This window comes from Cicer arietinum, chromosome 1, assembly GCF_000331145.2.
Source record: "Cicer arietinum cultivar CDC Frontier isolate Library 1 chromosome 1, Cicar.CDCFrontier_v2.0, whole genome shotgun sequence".
Classification (NCBI taxonomy): Eukaryota; Viridiplantae; Streptophyta; class Magnoliopsida; order Fabales; family Fabaceae; genus Cicer; species Cicer arietinum.
In genome coordinates, this window is record NC_021160.2 from 6,452,557 (window position 1) to 6,475,510 (window position 22,954).

General features: G+C 26.8%; 2 protein-coding genes across 2 annotated transcripts; one reads left to right on the forward strand and one right to left on the reverse strand.

The window, feature by feature from the left end:
• The first annotated feature begins 1,087 nt into the window (after window positions 1-1,087).
• LOC101491913 (14 kDa proline-rich protein DC2.15-like) lies at window positions 1,088-1,754 on the forward strand. The gene is given in 1 exon segment (NM_001279179.1): window positions 1,088-1,754. A coding segment is annotated over 1 exon segment (399 nt). The 5' UTR covers window positions 1,088-1,133; the 3' UTR covers window positions 1,533-1,754.
• Window positions 1,755-16,075: 14,321 nt separating this feature from the next.
• Window positions 16,076-18,986, reverse strand: LOC101492246 (uncharacterized). The gene is made up of 3 exons (XM_004486295.4): window positions 18,444-18,986; window positions 17,400-17,759; window positions 16,076-16,545 (listed from the first exon to the last, which is right to left on the reverse strand). The coding sequence occupies exons 1-3, from the start codon at window positions 18,882-18,884 to the stop codon at window positions 16,267-16,269; spliced, it is 1,080 nt and encodes a 359-aa protein (XP_004486352.1). The 5' UTR covers window positions 18,885-18,986; the 3' UTR covers window positions 16,076-16,266.
• Between the last annotated feature and the right edge of the window lie 3,968 nt (window positions 18,987-22,954).

Consider the following 22,954-nt stretch of genomic DNA (forward strand, 5'->3'; position numbering starts at 1 on the left):
TGAAAAATCCGGAAAAGTAAGTTTTCGGAAAATTTAGTTTGTACCGGAAATTTCAAGAGGATTGAAATTTCCGGTACATACCGGAAATTTCAAAAACGAAATTTCCGGTAGTTCAAAATACATACCGGAAATTTCAAAAACGAAATTTCCGGGAATTTACAACTACCGGATTTTTCAAATTTCCGGTTTGCCTCCCGGAAATTTCGTTTTTGAAATTTCCGGTATGTATTTTGAACTACCGGAAATTTCAATCCTTTTGAAATTTCCGGTAAAAACCAAATTTTCCGAAAACTTACTTTTCCGGATTTTTCAGTGTGGGGGTAAAGTGTTTGAATTTTTTGTTATTTTGAGTTTTACTGTTTTTTTTAGGGGTATTTTAGGTATTTTACAACAAAATTTTTATGTTGGGGGGGTATAGGTTTAAATGGGGGGGTACAATAGCCAATTGTCCTAATCAGATGATTGGAAATAACAAGAGCCCAACAATAAAGATGGCCTAGTACCAAAGGCTTGTGAAAAAACTCAATTATGGAGCCCAAACCAAGTCATACATATAACTTATTCATCGTAGATCCATGAGAGAAAGAAAAGAAAAAAAACTTAAGAGCAAGACTATTAATTTGGCATTCAGTGGTACTCTCAATCTGGTTGCTTTTTTAATGATAGTGGTCCAGCTAGTTTCTTTTTGAATTGCTATGATTAACTTGGCTTAAATTTATAACATTTGATTTATGCACACATAGATTAAAGTATTATTGTACAATTTTTTATTTTAAAAAAATATTTATGTCATTACCATCCAACAGTTTCCAAAGAAACTAACTATTCACATTTGATGCTACAGTGATTCTATTATAAAATACAAATTTCACGCAACTATCATATGCAACTCGTGTTGCCTAGCCTGGGTGCCAGCTTGCATTAAGCATCTCAAATCTCAATTATAATCTCATAATGTTGTTCACGGGTTTTCCTAAGTATAGTTTTTTAAAATTAATACTACAAAATCTAAACACATATAAATTCCCTCTAAACCTCTCCTATTTTTCATCACTCAAATTAATATTAACCAATAAGCTACTATTCACAAAAATTAGTATATCCTAGCTATACTAATCAGATTTTTTTTTTAAATGGCTTCTAAGGTTAATGTTGCTAGCATTAATATTTCACTAATTTTATGTCTCAATCTCATTTCATTAACTATGGTGAAATCTAATTATGTTGTCCCAGAAGTCCCAGTCCCAATAGTTGATCCTTATCCAAAGGGTACTATTACATGTCCTATAAATGCACTTAAGTTAGGTGTGTGTGCAAAAGTGTTGAACTTGGTCAAGGTTAAATTGGGGGCCCCACCAACACTCCCTTGTTGCTCACTCATTCAAGGTCTTGCTGACCTTGAAGCTGCAGCTTGTCTTTGCACTGCCCTTAAAGCTAATGTCCTTGGCCTCCACCTTGATGTTCCTATTTCATTGAGTCTCATTCTCAACAATTGTGGAAAGAACAACTCTGGTTTCCAGTGCCCTTTATAAGATTTATTCTTGTTCACATGTTTGGTTCGGGTGGTTGTTTTCTCTTTTCAATTTATGCTTTTGGGTTATTTTTATGGGTGATTGCTTACCATATATTATTGACTTTCTTACTCCTTCACTATTGTTTTTCTATTGGATATGGAAGATTATATACATCTTCCTCGTCACCTTCTTCGATTGTATTATGGTGTAATGCAAATAAAAATTTGTGATTTATAAGTATTTTTTAATTATAAGCTTATCAATTATAAATTAGTTTTTGGTGGTTAAGAAAAATAAAATAAAAGGTTATAAAAAATTTGAGTTTATGAAAAAAATTAAAATGTAAACTAACTTTGAAGTTATATTATTCAAAAAACTATGGAGAGATTTCAACATAATAACATAATAAAACGCAAACTAATGTTTTATTATTAGAGATTTTAATATGATTAAAATTTTAGAAAATAATAATAATTTTGATTTTTTATATATTCATCGTTAGAGATTTTAACGTGACAAAAACTATATTTTTTAAAAAGAGTTATTCTCAAAAATAATTTTTATTTAAAGATTCTCAAAATAATTTCTTATTTTAATTTTTTTTTGTTTTTGAAATTTTTATTATTCAAAAAATATTGTAACAAATAAATGAAATATTTAATATGATATTTTCTGATAAATTATTTAAATTAATTTATTATTTGAAACTTTATTTTAATTTATTTTTTAATAGCTATAATAAAAAATGAAATGTTAACCAAAAGAAAAAATGAACTCTGAAGTTGAGTTTAATTTGTAGCTGAATTAAATTTTCTTTCTAATTGAGATTTCGTGTGCAACGTAGGATGAAGATCCAGTGTAATTCCTTTTGTATCAATTTTAATTTGTTTAATATTATTGTGTGTTTTTATGTAACTATTTTAATACTTAAATACCACATATCATAATAAGCTAAATGGGTTTGACACATCATCAAATTTTAATGATTCACCGAAGATTAAGGACTAAAAGTGAAAGAATATTAATTCATTTGTTATACAATAATTGATTTCTAATGCAACTTTGATTTTTTTTATTTATCAATTTCACTATTTAATTAATATTATATGTATTACTGTCAATTTATTTTTTTATACATTTTACATTTACAATAATTAAAATAATTAAATACAATAATTATTTCTAAAAAAAAAACTTATAAAGATGTCGTTAAATTCATTAGAACTTAAAATATCGCAACTATATGAATTAATTCGGATAAAATTTACCATACTTTTTAACCTTTTTAGTATTATGTGTCTATATCTTTTCTAAGGTTTTGTTGTTCTCTTCCAATTACCACAACGCACCTTTTTTTTCTATATATATATTCTTTAAAATTAAAACCAATTTATAATGCTATATTGTTAAGTTTAATAGCTGCAATTCAATGTAACTATAGAAAAAGATTCAAAACTTAATTAGACTGAATAAATAAATATATAGATAGATGTATACATAGATATTGCCTAACCCTCCATTAAATCAATTCAATAGATCCAACCTATATTCGGTTCCAAAATGAAAAACGCTTTGACTAAATAAAATAAAGAAATAAAGTTATTAAAAGTACCCTCAAAGTCTATTTTACTTTGCCTATAATTTCATAATAGTATACCACGCATTATACGATAGCTATTATATTAATTACCAATATATTGTAACCTCCATATATATGTGTAGTTAATTTGTTGGTGATGTTATGATTACTTGTGATGGATGGTATGGAAGACTCTTGTAATTCTTAATTACCTTCCTCCTAACTTTTTTATGTCAATTTGTTGTGTGTTAGGAGCGAAATTAAGTTGCTAATAAAAAGTGTTTATATATATAGAGAGAGAGTTTATGAAGCTATGTAGGTTAAATTTTTGTATGGTTCCTTTGTGAGATAATATATACATGAATCACTTGTTTTTTATCTTATCGTTTGAACTTCAACAAATCCATTCATATAAAATTTAATATGATATTTAACGACTTCGTCTGAAACGAATTTAATTTATATATAATTTCACAAAAGAACTACGGTAATATTTTACACATTGAGGAATTCTTATTATAAAAAAAATTATAATCGCTATGATTAATTTGAGATCACCTTATTGAGTTTGGGACCAATTTGTATTCTTTATTACATGACTAGGACTTCCAACAATGCACTTAGAGACAATTTCACAGTTCATTTAAGAATTTAATTTATATATAGTTAATTTTAAATAAATAAAAAATAGATTGTCATTCAATCATAATTGTCAAATTACAATAATCATTTGACTTTATTATGTTAGACACAACAACATTGATAATTTGCCATAAATATGATAATTTCAAAGGTTAATTTAATTGTACTTTTAATATTCCTCAATTTTTTTATTATTAATATTTTTGTTCATTTGAAATTATCGATTAAATTTTCAAAATTTGTTCAAAATATTTAAAAATTGAATCAAATGCAGTTAAAGGACATGTACCGTGGGAAAATAAAATGCAGAGGATTTTTAAGTGTATATGCAATTTTATTTGTTCATTCTCTTTTAAATTGGTTATTAACATAACTGCATTAAATAAGTTTGAGGCATTTACTAAATTGTCACCTTCATTTTGTTAACTTGTTGATGTAGACAACCACGTAAACATTGAGGAAGATAGAATATACTAATTTTTTTTGGGACAATTTTCTACTAGTGACGTAAACTAGTATTAATGACATCCAATAAAAAAAAATATTTAATAATGTATTTACACCATCAATAAATCATAATATTTATTTAAGTCATGTCATTAGTATATTAATCATACATTTCATTTTAAAATTTTAAAATTCATATTGTTATGACACAAAAAAAAAAAAATGGAATGTGAGTATAAAACTAATTTATACTTACGATATATATTTATTAAATTCATAAATTATTTTCTCATGGTCTCATAATTGTTACTCTCAAAACCCAGAAATCAAAATCAATATTCGCTTAGTTTTCAAGATTTAGAGAATATAATACCATATTGTGCAGAATTAATTTTTGGATTTTTGACAGCATTTACTTGTTCATTATGAACTTATTTTAGGATGAAATTACCATTAAAATCAACTGTTTTTGTTAATTATTCGTATAAAATTAATTTCCATTAAAAATACACATTTAATTTTCTCTTTGTTTACACAACGTCTAAAAAAATTTATACTGGTGCAATTTCCTTTTCTCTTAGTTTTTAACATCAACCTCTAATAAAAAAAACTATTATTTTATCAAATAAGAATATTTAAAATTGATGATAGAGATGTACAAATGATAGGTTTTTCATTGAATTTGGTGTAAAACTTATTTACACTCACAAATATGCCCACTAGACTCTAAAATAAAAATCCTAGAAATTAAGTTCTCCTTCAAACTGATCCATTCCCACGTTTACCAAAATTTAAACTTTCTTCTGATTTTAAATTCATCATAAAAATCCAAATATTAGGATAAGAAAAAGACAAATTTAATTGGTTTAAATAAAAAAAAAAAAAAGTAAATCACAAGATCGCATCTTCTTTTTTATTTTTAAAGTTAGATAAGTTGATTGGCTTGAAAAAAACTTGAAGAATAAAAATTACATTGTCCAAATTAGATATTGAAACTCTTAATTTGTATAAAAGGTTTACTTTCTCTTATGGAGTTTTTGATCATTTTGTAGTTCGTGAAACAACAACCAACAGAACGAGATATAATACTTCAAAAAATAAAGGAAAGCAAGACAAACGCAATAAATAAAAGAATCGAAATTAAATGAAACAAAAATGATTTTATTACTCTAAAATTCAAAAATTAAGCACTTTAACAATTACATGCTTCACGAAGAATTATAATCTTCACAATATAACACACATGGGTTATCACAAAATATATATATACAAAGCATATTCATTGTGATATGGATCAATTAGAGAGTATAATGAGAAAAATAAGAAGCGCTACTAAAACAAACGGAAACACCAATAGCAACGGAATTCCGGGGGGTGAAACGAGGCCCATGAAGAATGGCCCAAACACAAGTATTGCTGCAATTATCAAGAATGCCACAATTGAACCATGTCCCCATACTTCTGGTTGCCTCATTTTTTCTCACTAACTACAAAATGCAAATTATTCCAAGATTAATATTTAATATGGTATAGTGCCATGCCCAATATATATTATTTCAAGGGGTATTTCAAAATGGTGTGTTGTTTGTGAATGGCAACTTTTGGTGTTGGCATCCAAGGGGTATCACCGGAACAGTCTCAACCTTCCATAATATGATGCATTTTACCAGTTATAATTACTCTACTTAATTTTAATATTAACTATCAACTAAACAAAAATGGAAGAAGTTAGGGTTTTGCAAAGGAATTAATGTTAACATGATTAAAAACTATATTTTTTGTAATTTAATTCACAACTTAAAAAAGAAAGTTGTTTCAGTTTTTTTAAGAAAATATATAAATTTTGCAGATATATATATATATATATATATATATATATATATAATTTAATTTCTATTTATTGTTAATATGAAAGTTTTTTACGATTAAAAAATCATATTGATTAGATAATTGAAAATGCATATGTTTTAAGTTAAACGATATTTATTTCTAAAGTACTCATACATATTGTCGTTGTGATTTGTCGACAATATAGATTGAGCATTAATTTATCTTGTTATTATTATTATAAAAAATTGAAATTGACTCCTATAAAGAATATATTTAAACAGTATTAGAAGGAAACTAGAATTATAGAGTCGATTGGGCATCATGATATCTCATCAAAGGATAGGCAAGTGATCGTAAAATGGAACCATGATTCTTTCTATGAAGAAAAGTTAAATTTGATCAAATCTCATTTTAGAAAGTGGCATAAAGAGCATGGAAATGATTTAGAATGTCAAATTTTGGTGACAAATGAGAGTTTAAATGTACTGTAAGTAAAGGGAGAATGAGTTAATTTAGATGAGGTAGAAGTTAAGGAACAACGTTATTTAACTTTGTAGTAGCATTCATTTTCTCAAATGAATTCGAACATTTAGTGACAAAAATTTGGGATTCTTTGATTAAAGGAAACAAATGTCAATGCCAAATTTTTCCACGGTATGGTAGCAAGAAGAATGAAGCATAATGGGTTGGTAAGCATTTATGTAAATGTATCTAGGTTGAAAGGTGTCAAGTATTCTAGAAACAATGTTTGATTATTTTGCTAATCCTTTCAAGTCAGTCAATATTTTAAGGTCGGGGAAAAAACTTTAGTTTCCATCTATTGTTGATCTTGATGTAGTTATGTTAGAGAAAGAATTTTGTGAAGGAGATAAAACAGGCTGTGTGGGATTATACAAGTTATAAAAGCCATGGACTTGACAGTTAAATTTTGGGTTCTTAAAATATTTTTGGAAGGATCTAAAGGCGGATTTCTCTAGTAGAGTGCATATATAAGGTGTTGCCTAAAGTGTTTTCGAATTTATTGAAACAAGTTATTGATAAAATTATTGCAAAAACTAAAACACTTTTGTGAAATGTATGGAGATTTTTTACGGGATTTTGATTGTTAATGAAATTGTAGATGAAGATGAAAAGAGGAAAAATGGACTCATTATGTTCAAAGTTGATTTCGAAAAGGCTTATGATTCTATGGAATGGTGCTACTTAGATGTGGTAATGACAATATTGAACCTCTTGTCGAAGTTGCAAAAATGAATAATGAGGTGTATTACTTCGACGTTAGCTTATGTTTTGGTAAATGGTAGACCAATGAATTTAATTTGGTCATAGGTTTGAGGCAAGGGAATCAACTTTCACCATTTGTTTTATTAGTAGTTGGTGTTTTAAATTCGTTACTATGTAAATGTTGGCCTCTTAAGGAGTGCTTAGGTGGGATTTCATGATGTTTTTTGAGTCTCACATTTGCATTTTGCTAATTATATGTCAATTTTGGGAGAAAATATTTGGTCAAATGTAAGGGCCATAAAAACCAATCTTCTTCATTTTGAGCTTTCTCAAGGCACGGTAAATTTTCGCAAGAGCTTGCTAATAGGGGTAAATGTTAATCATTTTGTTGGTCAAGAAACACAAGAAATAGGGGGATTGAATGGTGTTTACAGTTTTTGAAAATATTTCGAATGACTTAAAAACAACTGAAGTGATAAAACTGAAATAATAAAATAAAGGTTAAATTACATCTGTGGTCTCTTAACTTAATTTCAGGTAACGTTTTAGTCATTTATCTTTTTTTTTCCCGACTTTGTCCTTTATTTTAATTTTAAGTGACAATTTGATATTTTATATTTTAAAATTTCAACAATGTTATCCTTTTTTATACAAAAATTCAAAAAAGAAATCAAACAAAACTCATAAAATTAATTATATTCTTCAATATAATACAAATTTCATCAAATTCGTAACGCAAATCTTCAAATAAACTCATATTTTCATACTTTATTTGATATTGTTAGGAATAAAGGACTAAATCGGGAAAAAAAAAATAAAAGACTAAAACGTTAACTGAAATTAAGTTAAGGGACCACAGGTGATATTTAGCCTAAAATAAATGACTCAACAATTTTATTCTGGTTAACTACTAACTTAGTAGTTTCGTCTAGTCCCTTCCTTGGAAAAAAATTAATCCACTATATTTAGAACTTAAACTTGAACATTTTGGTTAGTCACAATGATTGAGTTCAATCTTCTCACCTACAACTTTATATCGTCAAGTTGTTGAGGAAAGGCCATTCACTACAAGACTAAGTTTACAAGTTCTAGCAAGTCTTCTCAATTTTTAGCTTAGTGTCGTCAAGCCGTTAAGGAACACAATCAGCCACTACTAGGCTTGGTTACAAAAAGAAGTGTTTGTGGATTTCATAATTTTCTCTCTAACAAGATGATGTTTATAGAATAAGCTTTCAGATTTTTCTTACTAAAACACATAGATAAATTTGACCATTTTCTAATTTAGTGTTTTTGCTTGCTAATTTGAGATTGGTTCACATTGAAAGAATGTTGTAAGTTGTAGTGATGGATTATATTATTTGAATTCATAATCAGGTTCTATTTATAGAAGTCTTTGCAACATTGCTTTTGTCCTTCAAAGTATGGTTGAATGTCCTGCAAGGAATGGTATTGTATCCCTCATGGTATAGTTTATTTGTCTTTCAAAATGGTGGTTCATTGTTATCAAAAATATATATATTGAGTTCAATTCTAGTCGTTGAGCATAAAACTGAAACTTAGAATTTTTTCTAAGTGTTTTTGGAATTCAATTTTAGATGAAATAGAAAGTACTTGACCCATAAGTATGAACACCAGAGGCATGGTTTCTTGACCAACAGCAGGAACACCATAATCATGTTTTCTTTCTCAAAGGCATGATTACATGACCAGAGGCAGGTACACCAGGGGCACGATTACTAGACCAGAGGCAAGAGCAATCAAAGACACGATTATTGGATCAGAGGTAGGAACACCAGATGCATGATTACTAGATCGGATACAAGAGCAATCAAATGCATGACTTCTTGACCAATGATAGGAACATCGGCGGCATGATTTCTTGACAGGAGACAATGACCAGAAACATTATTAATTGACTAGAGGCATGGAGTAACTAGAGGCAGCATTATTGAACCAAAAGCAATAACTAGAGGCAAGTTTACTGGACTAGATACAACAACCAAAAGCAAAAGTAAATGACCAAAGACATACTATCAGAGACATTAACTATATTAGAGTGTTGATTTTTATCAGAGAGTTGATTTTTTTTCAATGTTGATTGTTTATCATATATGTTGACTTTTTTTAGTGTTGATTTTTTATCAAAATCGTTTACAAATTTGGTGGTTAAGTGTGGTTTTATACAAAAGATAAAAATACATCATTATCTTTATTAGTTTTAGCATTAAATCATTAAAAAAGAATAATTCAATAACTAGATCGTTAATGCATAATAATTGTCCTTTATTTCAAAACAAAAACTAAAACAAAGTATCAACGCGGCTCCATCTAAACTCCACAACTTCAATAAACAACAACAACATTACGACATAACATTTTTCAGTATTGAAATAGTAGCTATTATCTATAATCAAAATAATAAAACTCTAATTTTATTAAAATAAATGAAATGTTAATTTATTAAAAAATTATTTTAAAATAAATGACGATTTCAATTTATGTAAATAGAAAAAATAATAATAAAGAACAAAAAAGTAGTTTATAAAAAAATACAATACGTGTATTTGTTATCGAAATATAAAAAGCATAAAATAAATTTTTGCCACATATACATAAAAAATATAAGACATATATTTGTCATTGACACATATAATACGTTGGAGAAATATTTGTAACTAATAAATATATATAAAATAAAAAAAGACAAGGTACATATATTTATCACTAATAATTTTAAATAAAAAAAATACTAGATAAATATTTAGCATTCAAACATAAAAAACACAAAATAAATATTTGTCATTTATAAATATTAAAAAAAAAATTATAAATAAATATCTATATCTGATACATAAAAAATACGAGACAAATTTATCATGAATAAATATTACAAAACACGACACAAAAATTTCCCACTCATACATATAAAATTACAAGGAGAACATTATTTACGATTTTTAATAATATTTTTATAAAATTAAATAAATATATTTTCTTAAATTTCAAATATTACTTTGACAAATGAATAATATTAGTCTTAGAAATAATACTAATACGTGTGATCCGCGCGAATACTAAGATATTTTTCTAGTTGTAATCGAAAAGAATTAAGATCCTGAACTTGAAACAACTGTAAAGAGGTTTATTGAAAAAAAACCAACCATAGATATGAGTAGATTCATAGAATAATTGTTGATAGAAATATAGTTTCTTATATTTATTTATTGTTTTTCTAAAACAAATTCTTATTTATTGTTAGTAATGATTCTTTTCGCTAAAATACAATTTTGTTCTCTGTCATTTTAGTAAATTTACAATTTTGATCTTCTAGTTTTTTTCAAGTAATTTTTGTTTCAGTTCTTTAATTTGAACTTTAATGTAGATGATAGACAATAACTTAAGTGATGCGTAACAAAGCTTATATAATGATGCAGAAAAGAAAATAATAGTGATATTGAATTTTAATTTAATTATAAAATACTTAATGTTATTTGAATAATTTCTAGAAAAAAATAATTATTTTCATTGCTTTGTAAAATTTCTGAAAATAAAAAAAATATTATTTTTTTCAATTTTTTATTACAATTACTTTTCTTTGCTTTAAAAATTTCAAATAAAAAAAATCAATTTTTTGTTTAAATTACTTCTATTTACTTTAAACCTACATCAAAAAATCTCATATGTTTTTAAATTACTTTTTTTAAAGTATTTTTCCTTGTACTAATGCCATGATTTATTAACCATGAGGTCATAACGCCATAATTTATAAGTTTTTAAAGCAAAAGAAAATTTAAAAAAATCATTTTTACAAATTTTAAAAATAACTGAAAATAATAATTTTATTTTCACAAATTTTTAAAACAAAGAAAATAAATTTAAAAAAAAAATCATTTTTTCCATAAATTGTTAATATAGTATTAAGTAATTTAAAATTAAATTAAATTTTTACATCACTATAATTTTTTGCATTATTATATAAATTTTTCTACACATCACTTAAATTATTAGCATATTATCAATATTGGTTTTTTTATGCGTTAAAAATTGTTGAAGAAAGCATTTTGTTATGATAATAATTATTTTACAGCAAATTTATATTTGTTATTTTTGTTATATTTATTATTTTGAAATTAACCATAATTATTTTTGTAATAGTGGGTTATAAATATTTATGTGTACTAAATGTATTATTATTTTGTCTTGTTAAAGAGATGATAAATATCATTTTAAACTCATACACATAAATGTAAGCTTTTAAACTTAAAATTGATAAAAAAAAAGTATTTAATTTAATAATTTTATCATTTGTCGATCAAGTTATAACTTAAGAACTATATTAGATGTATTTTATAACATAACATTTTTGTAATAGTAACTTATAAATAATTATAATAAATATAAATGTTCATATATTTGTTCATTTTGATAGAAACACAATTTCCTTAATTTTTTAAAATGAAGCCACATAAGATATGCTTATTTTGAATGGCCTAAAAATGTTTGTGTATTTAAAATTTGAATTTTGAGTTATTTACAAATCTATTGATTATAGATTATAAATTATAGATTACTTTGTTACAACTTTACCAAATATTATTTTATCATAAATCATAATTAGAGCCTGAAATGTCTACCCACATCTACTTAGAATCAAAGGAAATATAAAGTATTTCCAGAATATTATTTGTAGAGGAAATTGTATGGTGTCTCTGAAAAAGACCAATCATCAACAAAAGTCATGGATACTTTACATCAAATATGTACATCCAAACTTATATTGGAGGGTGGAAAAAGTATTTTTCTACAAAATCACTTGAAAGTATGGTAGGAAGTGTTCACATTTAATCCGCTTTAAAAAAATTACACATCAATCTAAAAATAAAATAAAAGCGATAATATAAAATTGAATATTATTAAATGTATTTGGATTATTATTTATAAAAATTAGTCAAATTAAATTCTGAATTTATTTTTAAAAATCTAACCAAACAGCATATATAAATTTTAATATTTTTTTTATTAGTATGAAATATAATATTAAACTATTATTTGTTAGTTTTAATATTTTTTAATAATATTTTGATTACTATTTCATATATTTAAAATATAATTGATCAACATTATTCCCGTTAATTTATAGTATATTATATATAATATTTTGTTTCAACCTTATTAGTTTAATGTAATTATATAATATTAGTATTACAATAATATTTCAAAAATTATAATTTATATCAACCAAAAATCAATTAAATTTAAATTATAATAATTTGGATCATTGTTTTTTTTTTTTTGAGTTATAATCAGCACACCACGAATACCCCTAATTTTGAGCTCCAATGAAAATACTTTTGTATCATATTCACATCCAATTGTGAATCCGTTTTTTTCCTTTATTTTTTCTTTCTAAAGAAAACCACCAATAGAAAACTGAATATCAATCCATAGAAAAAATCATAATTTTTTAATGAAATTCTGAAATCAAATCTTATTCAAAATCCACTTATCAACAAAGATGAGATATACTACAAACACTTTTTCACAAGAATTGACCTCCCTACCACTAATTGATATCTTTCTTTCCACTTGAAGACCTTATAATATGCTTTTTACTAGGCCAATTGTGTCACAAGAAATAATAAGAAAAGGAGAGAAAAAAAAGAAAACTAAAATAAAATAATATAACTCCCTCTATTATTTTCTATTCCATCCAAATATAATTTATTCCCCTGAAAATATAAAAATATCCAATTTTGCAAATGTAAACCTTGTGCTGCATCATCCTCCATGAGCAATTCTTCCATCAAATTAATCCTTGACAATTAATATCACCAAACAAAAATTGCAAGAAAAAGAGAATAAAAGAACACAAAAATTGGAATAAAACATAACCATAGCAACAAAAAAATTGGAGTTTCAGGGGTCATAAAATAAGGGAAGACTACAACAGAGGATACCAATAGTAAAATCATAAGCACTGTTGCCAATGTTCTGTTATCATTGAATCTGCTGTATTTGTTCATATTATCTTACAAAAATTATATAAATAAATTCTGATTATATTATTATACCTCTACTTCATTTGAGACAAACGTGATTATTCTAAATAGATTTTGTATAGGGAATACAGAATTCAAGTTATATTTATGGTGAAATTAATCAAAGAGATTATATCATATTTAAGGAAATAATGATGAAAGTAACCACTCTTTTTACGTTCAAAAAATATTAATTGCAAATACATTGTGTATGAATGAACCTGTTAATTTTATTTATCAAGTGAATCATTGATTTAAATGTTACATTCATCATATGTACAGGTTCAATTGTATAAATAGTTGTCCCTGAGGCAAATTATCTAAAAGTGTTTTATTTTCTTTTTCTATTTTTTTTTCTTTCTTTTATTTGTAAATTAGAGAATGGATTCTCAAGGTTCAGGTACGATTGTACGTAAATAAAATTATTTGAATTGTCAATAAAGTAAAATAATAAATAAAATGAAAAAATTACATGATGAATTTATATCTAAATGACTATATTACATGCATATTTGATTCTCAGAATATTAGGAATATTCCAATCGCATATATTTGAGAAATTGATTCGAGGATTTTTTTTGTAAGTTAAGTTGATCCTGGCGCAGAAGAATTTTACTTTTTTTATATACTTTTTTATACACAAGAATAGAAAAAATTTATTCTTTACAGGTGCAATTTTTTTTATAATATCATATATTAGTTAATGAAAATTAAAATTTTCAAATTTTAAATGAAAAAAGTTTATAATTAAATTATCTATAAATTTTTCGTTAATGCTAATTTTAATTAAATATTCGTCTAATTGTTGAAAATGCAGTGTATCAAAAGAAATAACTATATATTTTATTCAAAAAAGAAAGAACTATATACAATACAATTATACAATACCTTCTTTTACAAAAACCCTTATACAAACACAATACTGTGGATTCTTTATACTTTGTCACAATACCGTGTTAATTAAAATGGTAATAAGAAACTTTAAAAAATGATTATGGCAATCGTGTAAATTATGTTGCTTTTTTTTTTTTATAGATATATAGGTTAATGAATCAGCATGTATATCCAAACAACTAATTAAGTTCATCGTATTAGTTCAACCAATGAGGAATTGGCCTAAATGGGAATGATAGCAATTAAGACATTTAAATATATTAATTATTTTTACAAAATCGGTTTCAAAATGAAAGTGGTTTAAGATTTTTCCACGTATATTAAAAAATTAATAAATGAATGTAATAATTTTATTAGATAAGTTCTATTATGCGTTGGTGGTTAAACATTGTCATAAATGAATATTTAGTATAATGCATCAGGAGTAGTATGAACGAGTCTAGGAATTTTGATTAGTAAAATCATATACTATAGTGGTAGTGTGTAATATATAAATAATAATAAAATGTAATATGTAAAAATTTATTGATGCATAAGTGATAAAATGATGATGTCATTATTATATTAGGTGAACATTTACAGATTAATAACCTATATCATAATCAACTAATCCAAATATTATCTAAATTACATTATATTGATCATTATAATATATATTCTATCAAAATCAACATGATTTTGTTATGATTTATTTAAAATTTTAAATTCATTATTGTTAAGAATGTCAACGAGACATAATAAACATATAATAGATATAGGTAGTAATCTTCCGATTGATAAATATAATATTTGTATTTGTCTCATCTCCAATTATTGTCAATGAGAATTTCATTATGACGTGCTGTGATGAAATATTTCTTCTCATATATCATTTAATGACTATATAAATAAATTTGCAATTTAAATAAATTAAGAATAAAAATTAGTTCAATGAAATACATTTTTTTAAAGATAAATTTTAACGTGAAAATAAATAAAGGATATCTTTAAATCTAAGTTAAGAAATTTTAATGTAGTTTATTATGTTTGGTAATTTTCGGCGTACATAATACAACGAAAATTAACAAAAAATACATGTGTGATAAGTATTTTCTAAAATTAATAATTTTAAGTCTCTAAATACACACATGTGGTTGTTACGAGATTGACGTGGATTAAACACCTTTGTCTCGTAAATATATATCATACATATCGGTCCTTTAGATTATGTGTTTTATCTAAGTCCTTTGAGGTTTTTTCCTCTCATATGTAATCTTCTTCCTCTTTCCATAAAACTAAAAAAAAAACACCAGCAAACAACATCAAGACCAAGCCTACACTACCTTCATATTGGGTCCTTAAACAAGCTTCATTTTCTTTATCCAATCGTCTTCTTCAAAATAAAAACCTAAAGTATCTCAAGTTAAATTTGTGTTTAAGAAAATCCCTTCAACTCATCTTGAAATCCAAAAATAAAAAATTCAAGAAGAGCCTTCTCTTAAAATCTCAGATTAAAGCACAATTGGATAAAAAATTAAAGAGAGGATAGCTAGAAATATTAAAGCACTCAACCAAAAATACCGTCATATCATGAGATTCTAAAAGGGCAAGATTTGTCCACTTGGATAAAGATGATAAATATGGAGGTAGAAGATGATGAAAGTTGATTAAAATCTGAGTTGATGAAGAAGATAGATGAATGAAAGAGAGAAAGACCCTAACAATTTTGATTTAGGATATAATTTTAATAAAAATCAATTAAAAATGGAGAAAGGAAGGGGGGAACACATTATCCCTTTACCCTTACGATTTTGTTGCACCAAAATCCAAATATTTGTTTTATAATTTCAATCTCATATTTTGATTTTTATTATTTGGATGAAGTTTTTGATGTGTAACTAAATTTCCAATTATGATAAGCATAGGAATATTACTCTAACAGAGACTAAAATCATCTAAGATTATGAATAGACAACTTTAAAAGGACTCACTCCATATATTGTTCTAATTCTGTGTGAGTATGAAATTGCACTTGCAGCTCTAATTTGAAACTTATGTCATGTGTTGGCTTTCCAGTTCTACACTCTACACGTCATAAACAAGTTTGGCAGTGACTATTCTAACAGTTAGAAGGGGTCTCCTCAACACATTGCTTTTTACTTGCAATTAGTTCATCTTTTTGTTCACAGTCTTCCTCTTCAACACATTGCTTTTTACTTGCCACTAGATCATCTCTGTGTTCACACTCCTCCTCTTCCTCAACAGTATTATTTGCATTTTCTTCTGAACCGGCTTGAGATCTTTTCCTCTGAGGAATAACTGCAAAGAAAGAAGTTTTCCAATCTCTTGTCTCCAGGAACTTCAGTAGTATTTCTACCACTTGATTCACAGTAAGAACCTGAAAACTCAAATGAATAATAATGTCTTAGACAAAAATGGGAATTCACATTTTCTATTGTGTTGTTGAGAAAATCACCAACATAGTCCAACTATTATAAGGATCGGGCAATTTGATATTTGAAATTCACAAAATTTATAAATGGTCCATAAAATTGAAGATCCTCAACCACATTTCAGACAGGGTCATCAAGTGAATCACCAATTTAGTCTACATCTATAAAGGTCGGTTAAATCTTTTTTTGGTTCTTAACCCTCCATTTTTTGTCTTAACCCTCTGTTTTCCGAGGAAAATGGACCCAAAGGTCAGTCAATTTGGTATTTGAAATCAACGAAATTCTAAAATAATGCGTGGAATTTAAAATACTCAATCGCATTGGTCCTTTTGATACATTTTCTGAGACCAAATCGATTGACCCAAATAGACTTAATGTGATAAGTCAAATTATAATTTCATTGGTTTCATATATCAAAATGTCTGACCACAATAATTTCAACACTACATGGTGATTCACTTTTGTCTCTGCAATCTATAGAGCCTAACGGTGGATTCAGATCCTCTATACTAGGATCACTCTCCAGTCCATCCTTTCTATCTCTACTTTGATAATTCTCTTTTTTTTCTCACTGTCTCCTTATTTTCTCTCTCTTCTCATCCTTGTTTTTCCTGCGGCAGTGGAAGCACTTCCACTGCAGAAGAGGATCCAATATATGATCCATCCATAAAAAGTACATCGAATTTGCAATCCATCAATACAAAGTACAGATTTGTAGCAACCAAAGGTTAAAATGAACAGTTAAACACAAAGGCCAGCTCAAAAACAAAGGGATTAAATGTGTTGACATGAACCATACCTGAGAACTAGACATCTTCATGAAATTTGCAATAGGGAGTTTAGCCGTTTGAATTCCTTGCTCTTGAGCTTTCTCCATAGTTATCCCCTTCCACCGATTCCTATCCACTAACCCACCAATTATATATATCTTGTTCAAATCAAGCTCTTCAAGAACAGTATCCGAGTCAGCCGTTAGATACACCAAATCATCTTTACGGTCTTCCAATGCTTCAATATAAGACTTATTTTCCTTCTCAATTATCCACTTATCAAATCCAGGAATCTTGTTCAATTGATTTTCCATCTCTCCTTCGCATCCAGTTAGCCAAAGATGTGCAGGGCATTCACATCTTCCATTCACCGCATAGCAATACATTATCTACACATACATTATTTCACTCCATCATTTACCAATACACAATCAAATATACAATTATAACTCACCAACACTTAAGGAGATCAGACATATCTCTTCCAGTTTAATCAAACATCTGTAGTATAAGGTCTCAAGTAATACAACAGTATTAACACTCTTGAGAAAGAGTTCGCCTAAAAGTATCGGAGTAAGTATCCAATTCTGTTTCTGAAATTGTAGAACCATATCAACATAGTACTCCAGAGTATCAATATTCCAAAATGATCTCTATAACTGCTAAATGTTAATTAAGTTCATCTCTCTGTCTAAGTCTGTTATCAGATGCATCTATAACATTATACATTTAGTTTCAAATTTCAAATATAAAATATAAAATAAAGTTACCGCAAATAACAACGAATTTTAAGGCAGTGCAGTGAAAAACTAATCATTCAATCTGTTACATCGTATATAACTGGATGACGGTATAACTTTGTTTTCCACTACTAGTGCACTACCTTCATTCTCAATAACAATTGACGAACTTTGTTAACATTTTACAATTTTAGTTATTATTTTGGAATATTGATAATGCTAATCAATATGATCCTATAATTAGGTCTAAATTGTGTATTTATCCAAAATTAAACACAATAAACAATCGCAATGATTTCGAGAAAGAAAAAAAAACAGAAATGGTGAATTAACCTGTTGAACGAGGCTGCGGATTTCGTTAGGAGTCATGAGGTGAGAAAACTCAAGATCAACGACGACGTTTTGGCCTTGTTCTTTAGCTTTCATGAGTCTCTCTTTTCTGTCGTTTTTCTCTTGTGTTCTCTTCTCCATTCTCTCCTTACGGAGGCTAATTCGGGATTCGATTAGCTTCATTTTTTCATCCTCAGGAATGCTTGCGATGCTTTCTTCCCACTCCTTCCGCTTTCTTTCGACTTCCTTCTTCTTCTGTTCCTTTGCTGCTGCTTTCTTCTCTGCCTTCTTTTCCTCATATTTCTGTTGCTTCGCTAGCTTCTTCTTTGCTCTCTTCGATAGTACTGGTTCCGAGGGGTTTTCATTGCTTTCGGTAGGTTTTTCCATTTCCGTCTTTTGTTGTTGAACTCCGGCGTCGCCGTTTGCCTCAATTTCCGCCGTCATGGTTTTGTTGGGTTTGAAGATTCAAGATTTGTTTCAGACCCTAAACTCCTCTCCTCGCTAACTCTTCCCAAATGTTTCTTTCTCTAATACTCCAAATATTCTAAATTATTTGGCTCTATATTTTTTTTTAATTTAAATGCATTTTTAATCTCTTATTTTATCTATATTTTTATTTTTATTTTTTCTTTCTAGTTTCAAGTTTTTTTATCTATTAAAATATTTTTTTGTCCATTTATGATAATGTGACTGTTACATTTATGAGGTATTTTGTTTATCTAATTTTCATTTCATTAAATTATTCATTTATAGATGTGTTTTTATAATTAAACTGAAAATCCGTTGTTTAAGAGAGTAATTAAACGGATATGCCTGATCTATCGATTGTGGTGTCATAGTTTTGCAATTCTAGACTTATGCTTTTGCATCTTTCGTTTTGTTTAAGCTCTTTTTTGGCAAAAAAAATTTACTGTCATGTTTGAGTTGAAGGTTGGGGATGAAGATTCACTCGTGGACAAGGTTTTATTTAGTTATTTGTGATTTTGTGTTGTGCAAAATTCAAAAAATAGTGTATTTTCATTATATCCATATTTGGGGATTAATGGTACTATAGATTTGTGTTGGGTGATTGGTGGTGTTTTTTTCTGGTTTTGGTTCTATATTTGTGTTATTTGAGTTTCAGATTTATTGTATTTACTGAATTTTTTATGGCTTATAAATTAATAAAAATTAGATTTGATTGTTTTCATTTTTTTCAACTCGTTAACGTTACCACGAGGTCACATTATAAATGATACAACCATGTCGTAAAGTATAGTGAAAAAAAAATCCCAACTTTTTTAAACAAAGAATCAAAAATCTGAATTTTAAAAATAGATGACTAAAATTTAAATATGAACAAAATAAATAATTAAAAAAAATACATTTAAGTCAAAAAATTATTAGTTTCATTAAAATTTTATTTGTTAACGGTTAGAAATCCAAAAGAGTTATAGTAATTTTATTGTTGGGTGTTTATTAATACCGAGTAAATTTTAAAAATAATAATATTAATTAATGTAATTTATATACATGAATTAAAATACGAAATTTTTGTTGGTGATATAAAAATATTGTTATTCATGTTTTTTTAATTTTTTATTTTATTGTTTAAAATTCTACCATCTATTGATTGTTAACCATTAAAGATGTTTATAACGTTCAAGTGAACCATCGAAATATTGTGTATTTGAGTAGATTAATTTAGAGTTTCATTATTTTTATCTTAGAGAATCATCCAAAATATCATTGCAACGGGTGATAATTGGGTCAAAAAAATGTATTCCTTTAATCTTTTATTGTAGCATATGTAGGAATAGTATAAAAAAAAATGCTCAACGTCGTTTTCTAGAGTGCTATTTTTCTAGAACTATTTGAATTTTTAAGTAATTATTGGTTGCAAGGACAATCTCACCGCTCCTTTAAAGGTCTTAAATGCTTGTAACATGGATCGGGGAACTCATACTAAATATGTAATACTTTCACTAATTATTAACATTTTTTGGAGTATTTGATTTTGCATGAACAAAATTCGTTTTGAAGATAATTGTATGAATTCTACATCGACTGTCATGCACTAAATCATTTGGTAATTAAAAAAGTGATATGGCAGTTTCATTTGTCGTCTTGGGTAAAATGCAATATTGGTAGAGCTTTTAGGGATTCCCTAATAATTCTGCTAGTTGAGAGTTTTTTTGAGATCATTATGATTCTTTTCTAGATGAATTTGTAGTTAACTTACAAGTCAAGTCTGCTTTACATGTTGAACTGACTGCTATAATGTTGAATATTAAGTAGATAGTAACAAATGATTGAACTAATATATTATTGTAGTGTGATTCTAACATAATTGATCATGCTTTAAGTGATTGCTCTATTGTTCCATGACATTTTAGCAACAGATGGAGTAATTGCATTAAATTTACCAAATATCGTCGCTTCAACACCATTTTAGTGTAGGTTTTATAGATAATTTTGTTTTTGTGGAATTTTATGTCTCCATATAGTAACAAAGACTTATTCCATAATAGAATATGACTTCTTAAATTTTTAGTTTGTTCATGACTTAGTGTTGATTGTTGTCAATTACCGTGTTATTTTTCCTCTTATTTAGATTTATTCCATTGAAGTTTTAATGAGACAGTTTGACATTTTAAATTTCAATGATTTATTGGGTAGTAATCTAACCCCCTAAGTTTTATTTTGCTTATCATTATTAATACAATTGATATAGTGGTTGCAAATGATAAGTGAAAGTTTAGAGTGTCAACATAATTAAGATGTTCAAGTAGTCATGTGATATTTTTGTACTCTAATTTTGATTTAAAAAAATGTAATTTATATACACATTTTGATTCGGTAAATGTTAACTCATTAATTCAATAATAAGATTTAAAGTTTTACTGTCATGTTTGAGGTGAAGGTTGGGGATGAAGATTGACTCGTGGACAAGGTTTTAGTTGGTTATCTTTGATTTTTGTGTTGTGCAAAAATCAAAAAATGGTATATTTTCATTATATCCATATTTGGGAATTAATGGTATTATAGATTTGTGTTGGGTGATTGGTGGTGTTTTCTTCTGGTTTTGGTTCTATATTTGTGTTATTTGAGTTTGAGATTTATTGCATTTTCTGAATTTTTTATGGCTTATAGATTAATAATAATTAGATTTGATTTGTTTTCATTTTTTTCAACTCGTTAACGTTGCCTCGAGGTCACATTATAAATGATACAACCACGTCGGAAAGTATAAAGGGGAAAAAATTCCGATTTTTTTAAATAAAGAATCAAAAATCTGAATTTTAAAAATAGATGATTAAACTCTAAATATGAACATATTTAAGTCAAAAAGTTATTAGTTTCGTTAAAATTTTGTCTTGTTAACGGTTAGAAATCCAAAAGAATTATAGTAATTTTATTGTTGGGTGTTTATTAATATCGAGTTATTTTTTAAAATAACAATATTAATTAATGTAATTTATATACATGAATTAAAGTATTAAATTCTTGCTGATGATATAAAAATATTGTTATTTATGTTTTTCTAATTTTTTATTTTACTGTTTAAAATTCTACCATCTATTGATTGTTAACCATTAAAGATATTTATATCGCTCAAGTGAATCATCAAAATATGGTGTATTTGAGTAGATTAATTTAGAGTCTCATTATTTTTCTCTTGGAGAATCATCCAAATATCATTACAACAGATGATAATTTGGTCAAAAAAGGTATTCCTTTAATCTTTTATTGTAGCATATGTGGGAATAGTATAAAAAAAATGTTCAACATCATTTTCTAGAGTGCTATTTTTCTAGAACCCTTTGAGTGAATTTAATTAAGAACAAAATCAAGCAAAACAGAAAAGACAACAATAAGAACATTCTTGAAACTGGAGATCATTATCTATTTTTATGGAGAATGTTCTTATTGTTGTCTTTTCTGTTTTGCTTGATTTTGTTCTTAATTAAATTCACTCAAAGGGTTCTAGAAAAATAGCACTCTAGAAAATGATGTTGAACATTTTTTTTATACTATTCTCCATAAAAATAGATTCTGCATAAAAATAGATAATGATCTCCAGTTTCAAGAATGTTCATCACATCATATTGATTAATCATTCTCCATCTCTTTAACAAAGATTATGCCTCGAAATTTCATTCAAATAGAATTAGTACATGGCAAAGAACAATTAGGATTCATCCCAGCTCAAACAGGATATCAAATTACTAAAATTGAAGGACTCGAAACAGTCAACGTAAAAAAGTTCCGGAACTCTAAAAGTCAAACTGTCAAAAAAGTTTGATTAACCTTGATATATGATAAGACATTACAAAGGACATCCAGAATGATCAAAACAGGAACTCCAGATTGATCATCAAATCTCCAGAAAGATCAAAATGACAGATTCAGATTGATAATCAATCTCTGTTTCCTGCATAACTTCAGCAGCAATCAGTTTTCTTCTGCAATGGCCTATGATCTTCCTCCAAGCTTCTCTTGGCTACATTTAAGACTCAAGATCGAAACTGTAC

What these genes read in the sequence shown, in the direction of transcription:
- LOC101492246 (XM_004486295.4), bottom strand. Translation starts at nt 18,884, where the DNA reads ATGACGGCGGAAATTGAGGCAAACGGCGACGCCGGAGTTCAACAACAA. An exon ending in TCCGCAGCCTCGTTCAACAG is followed by an intron (nt 17,760 to 18,443) that starts GTTAATTCACCA and finishes ATGTATGTGTAG; the next exon opens with ATAATGTATTGCTATGCGGT. An exon ending in TGAAGATGTCTAGTTCTCAG is followed by an intron (nt 16,546 to 17,399) that starts GTATGGTTCATG and finishes TTGAGTTTTCAG; the next exon opens with GTTCTTACTGTGAATCAAGT.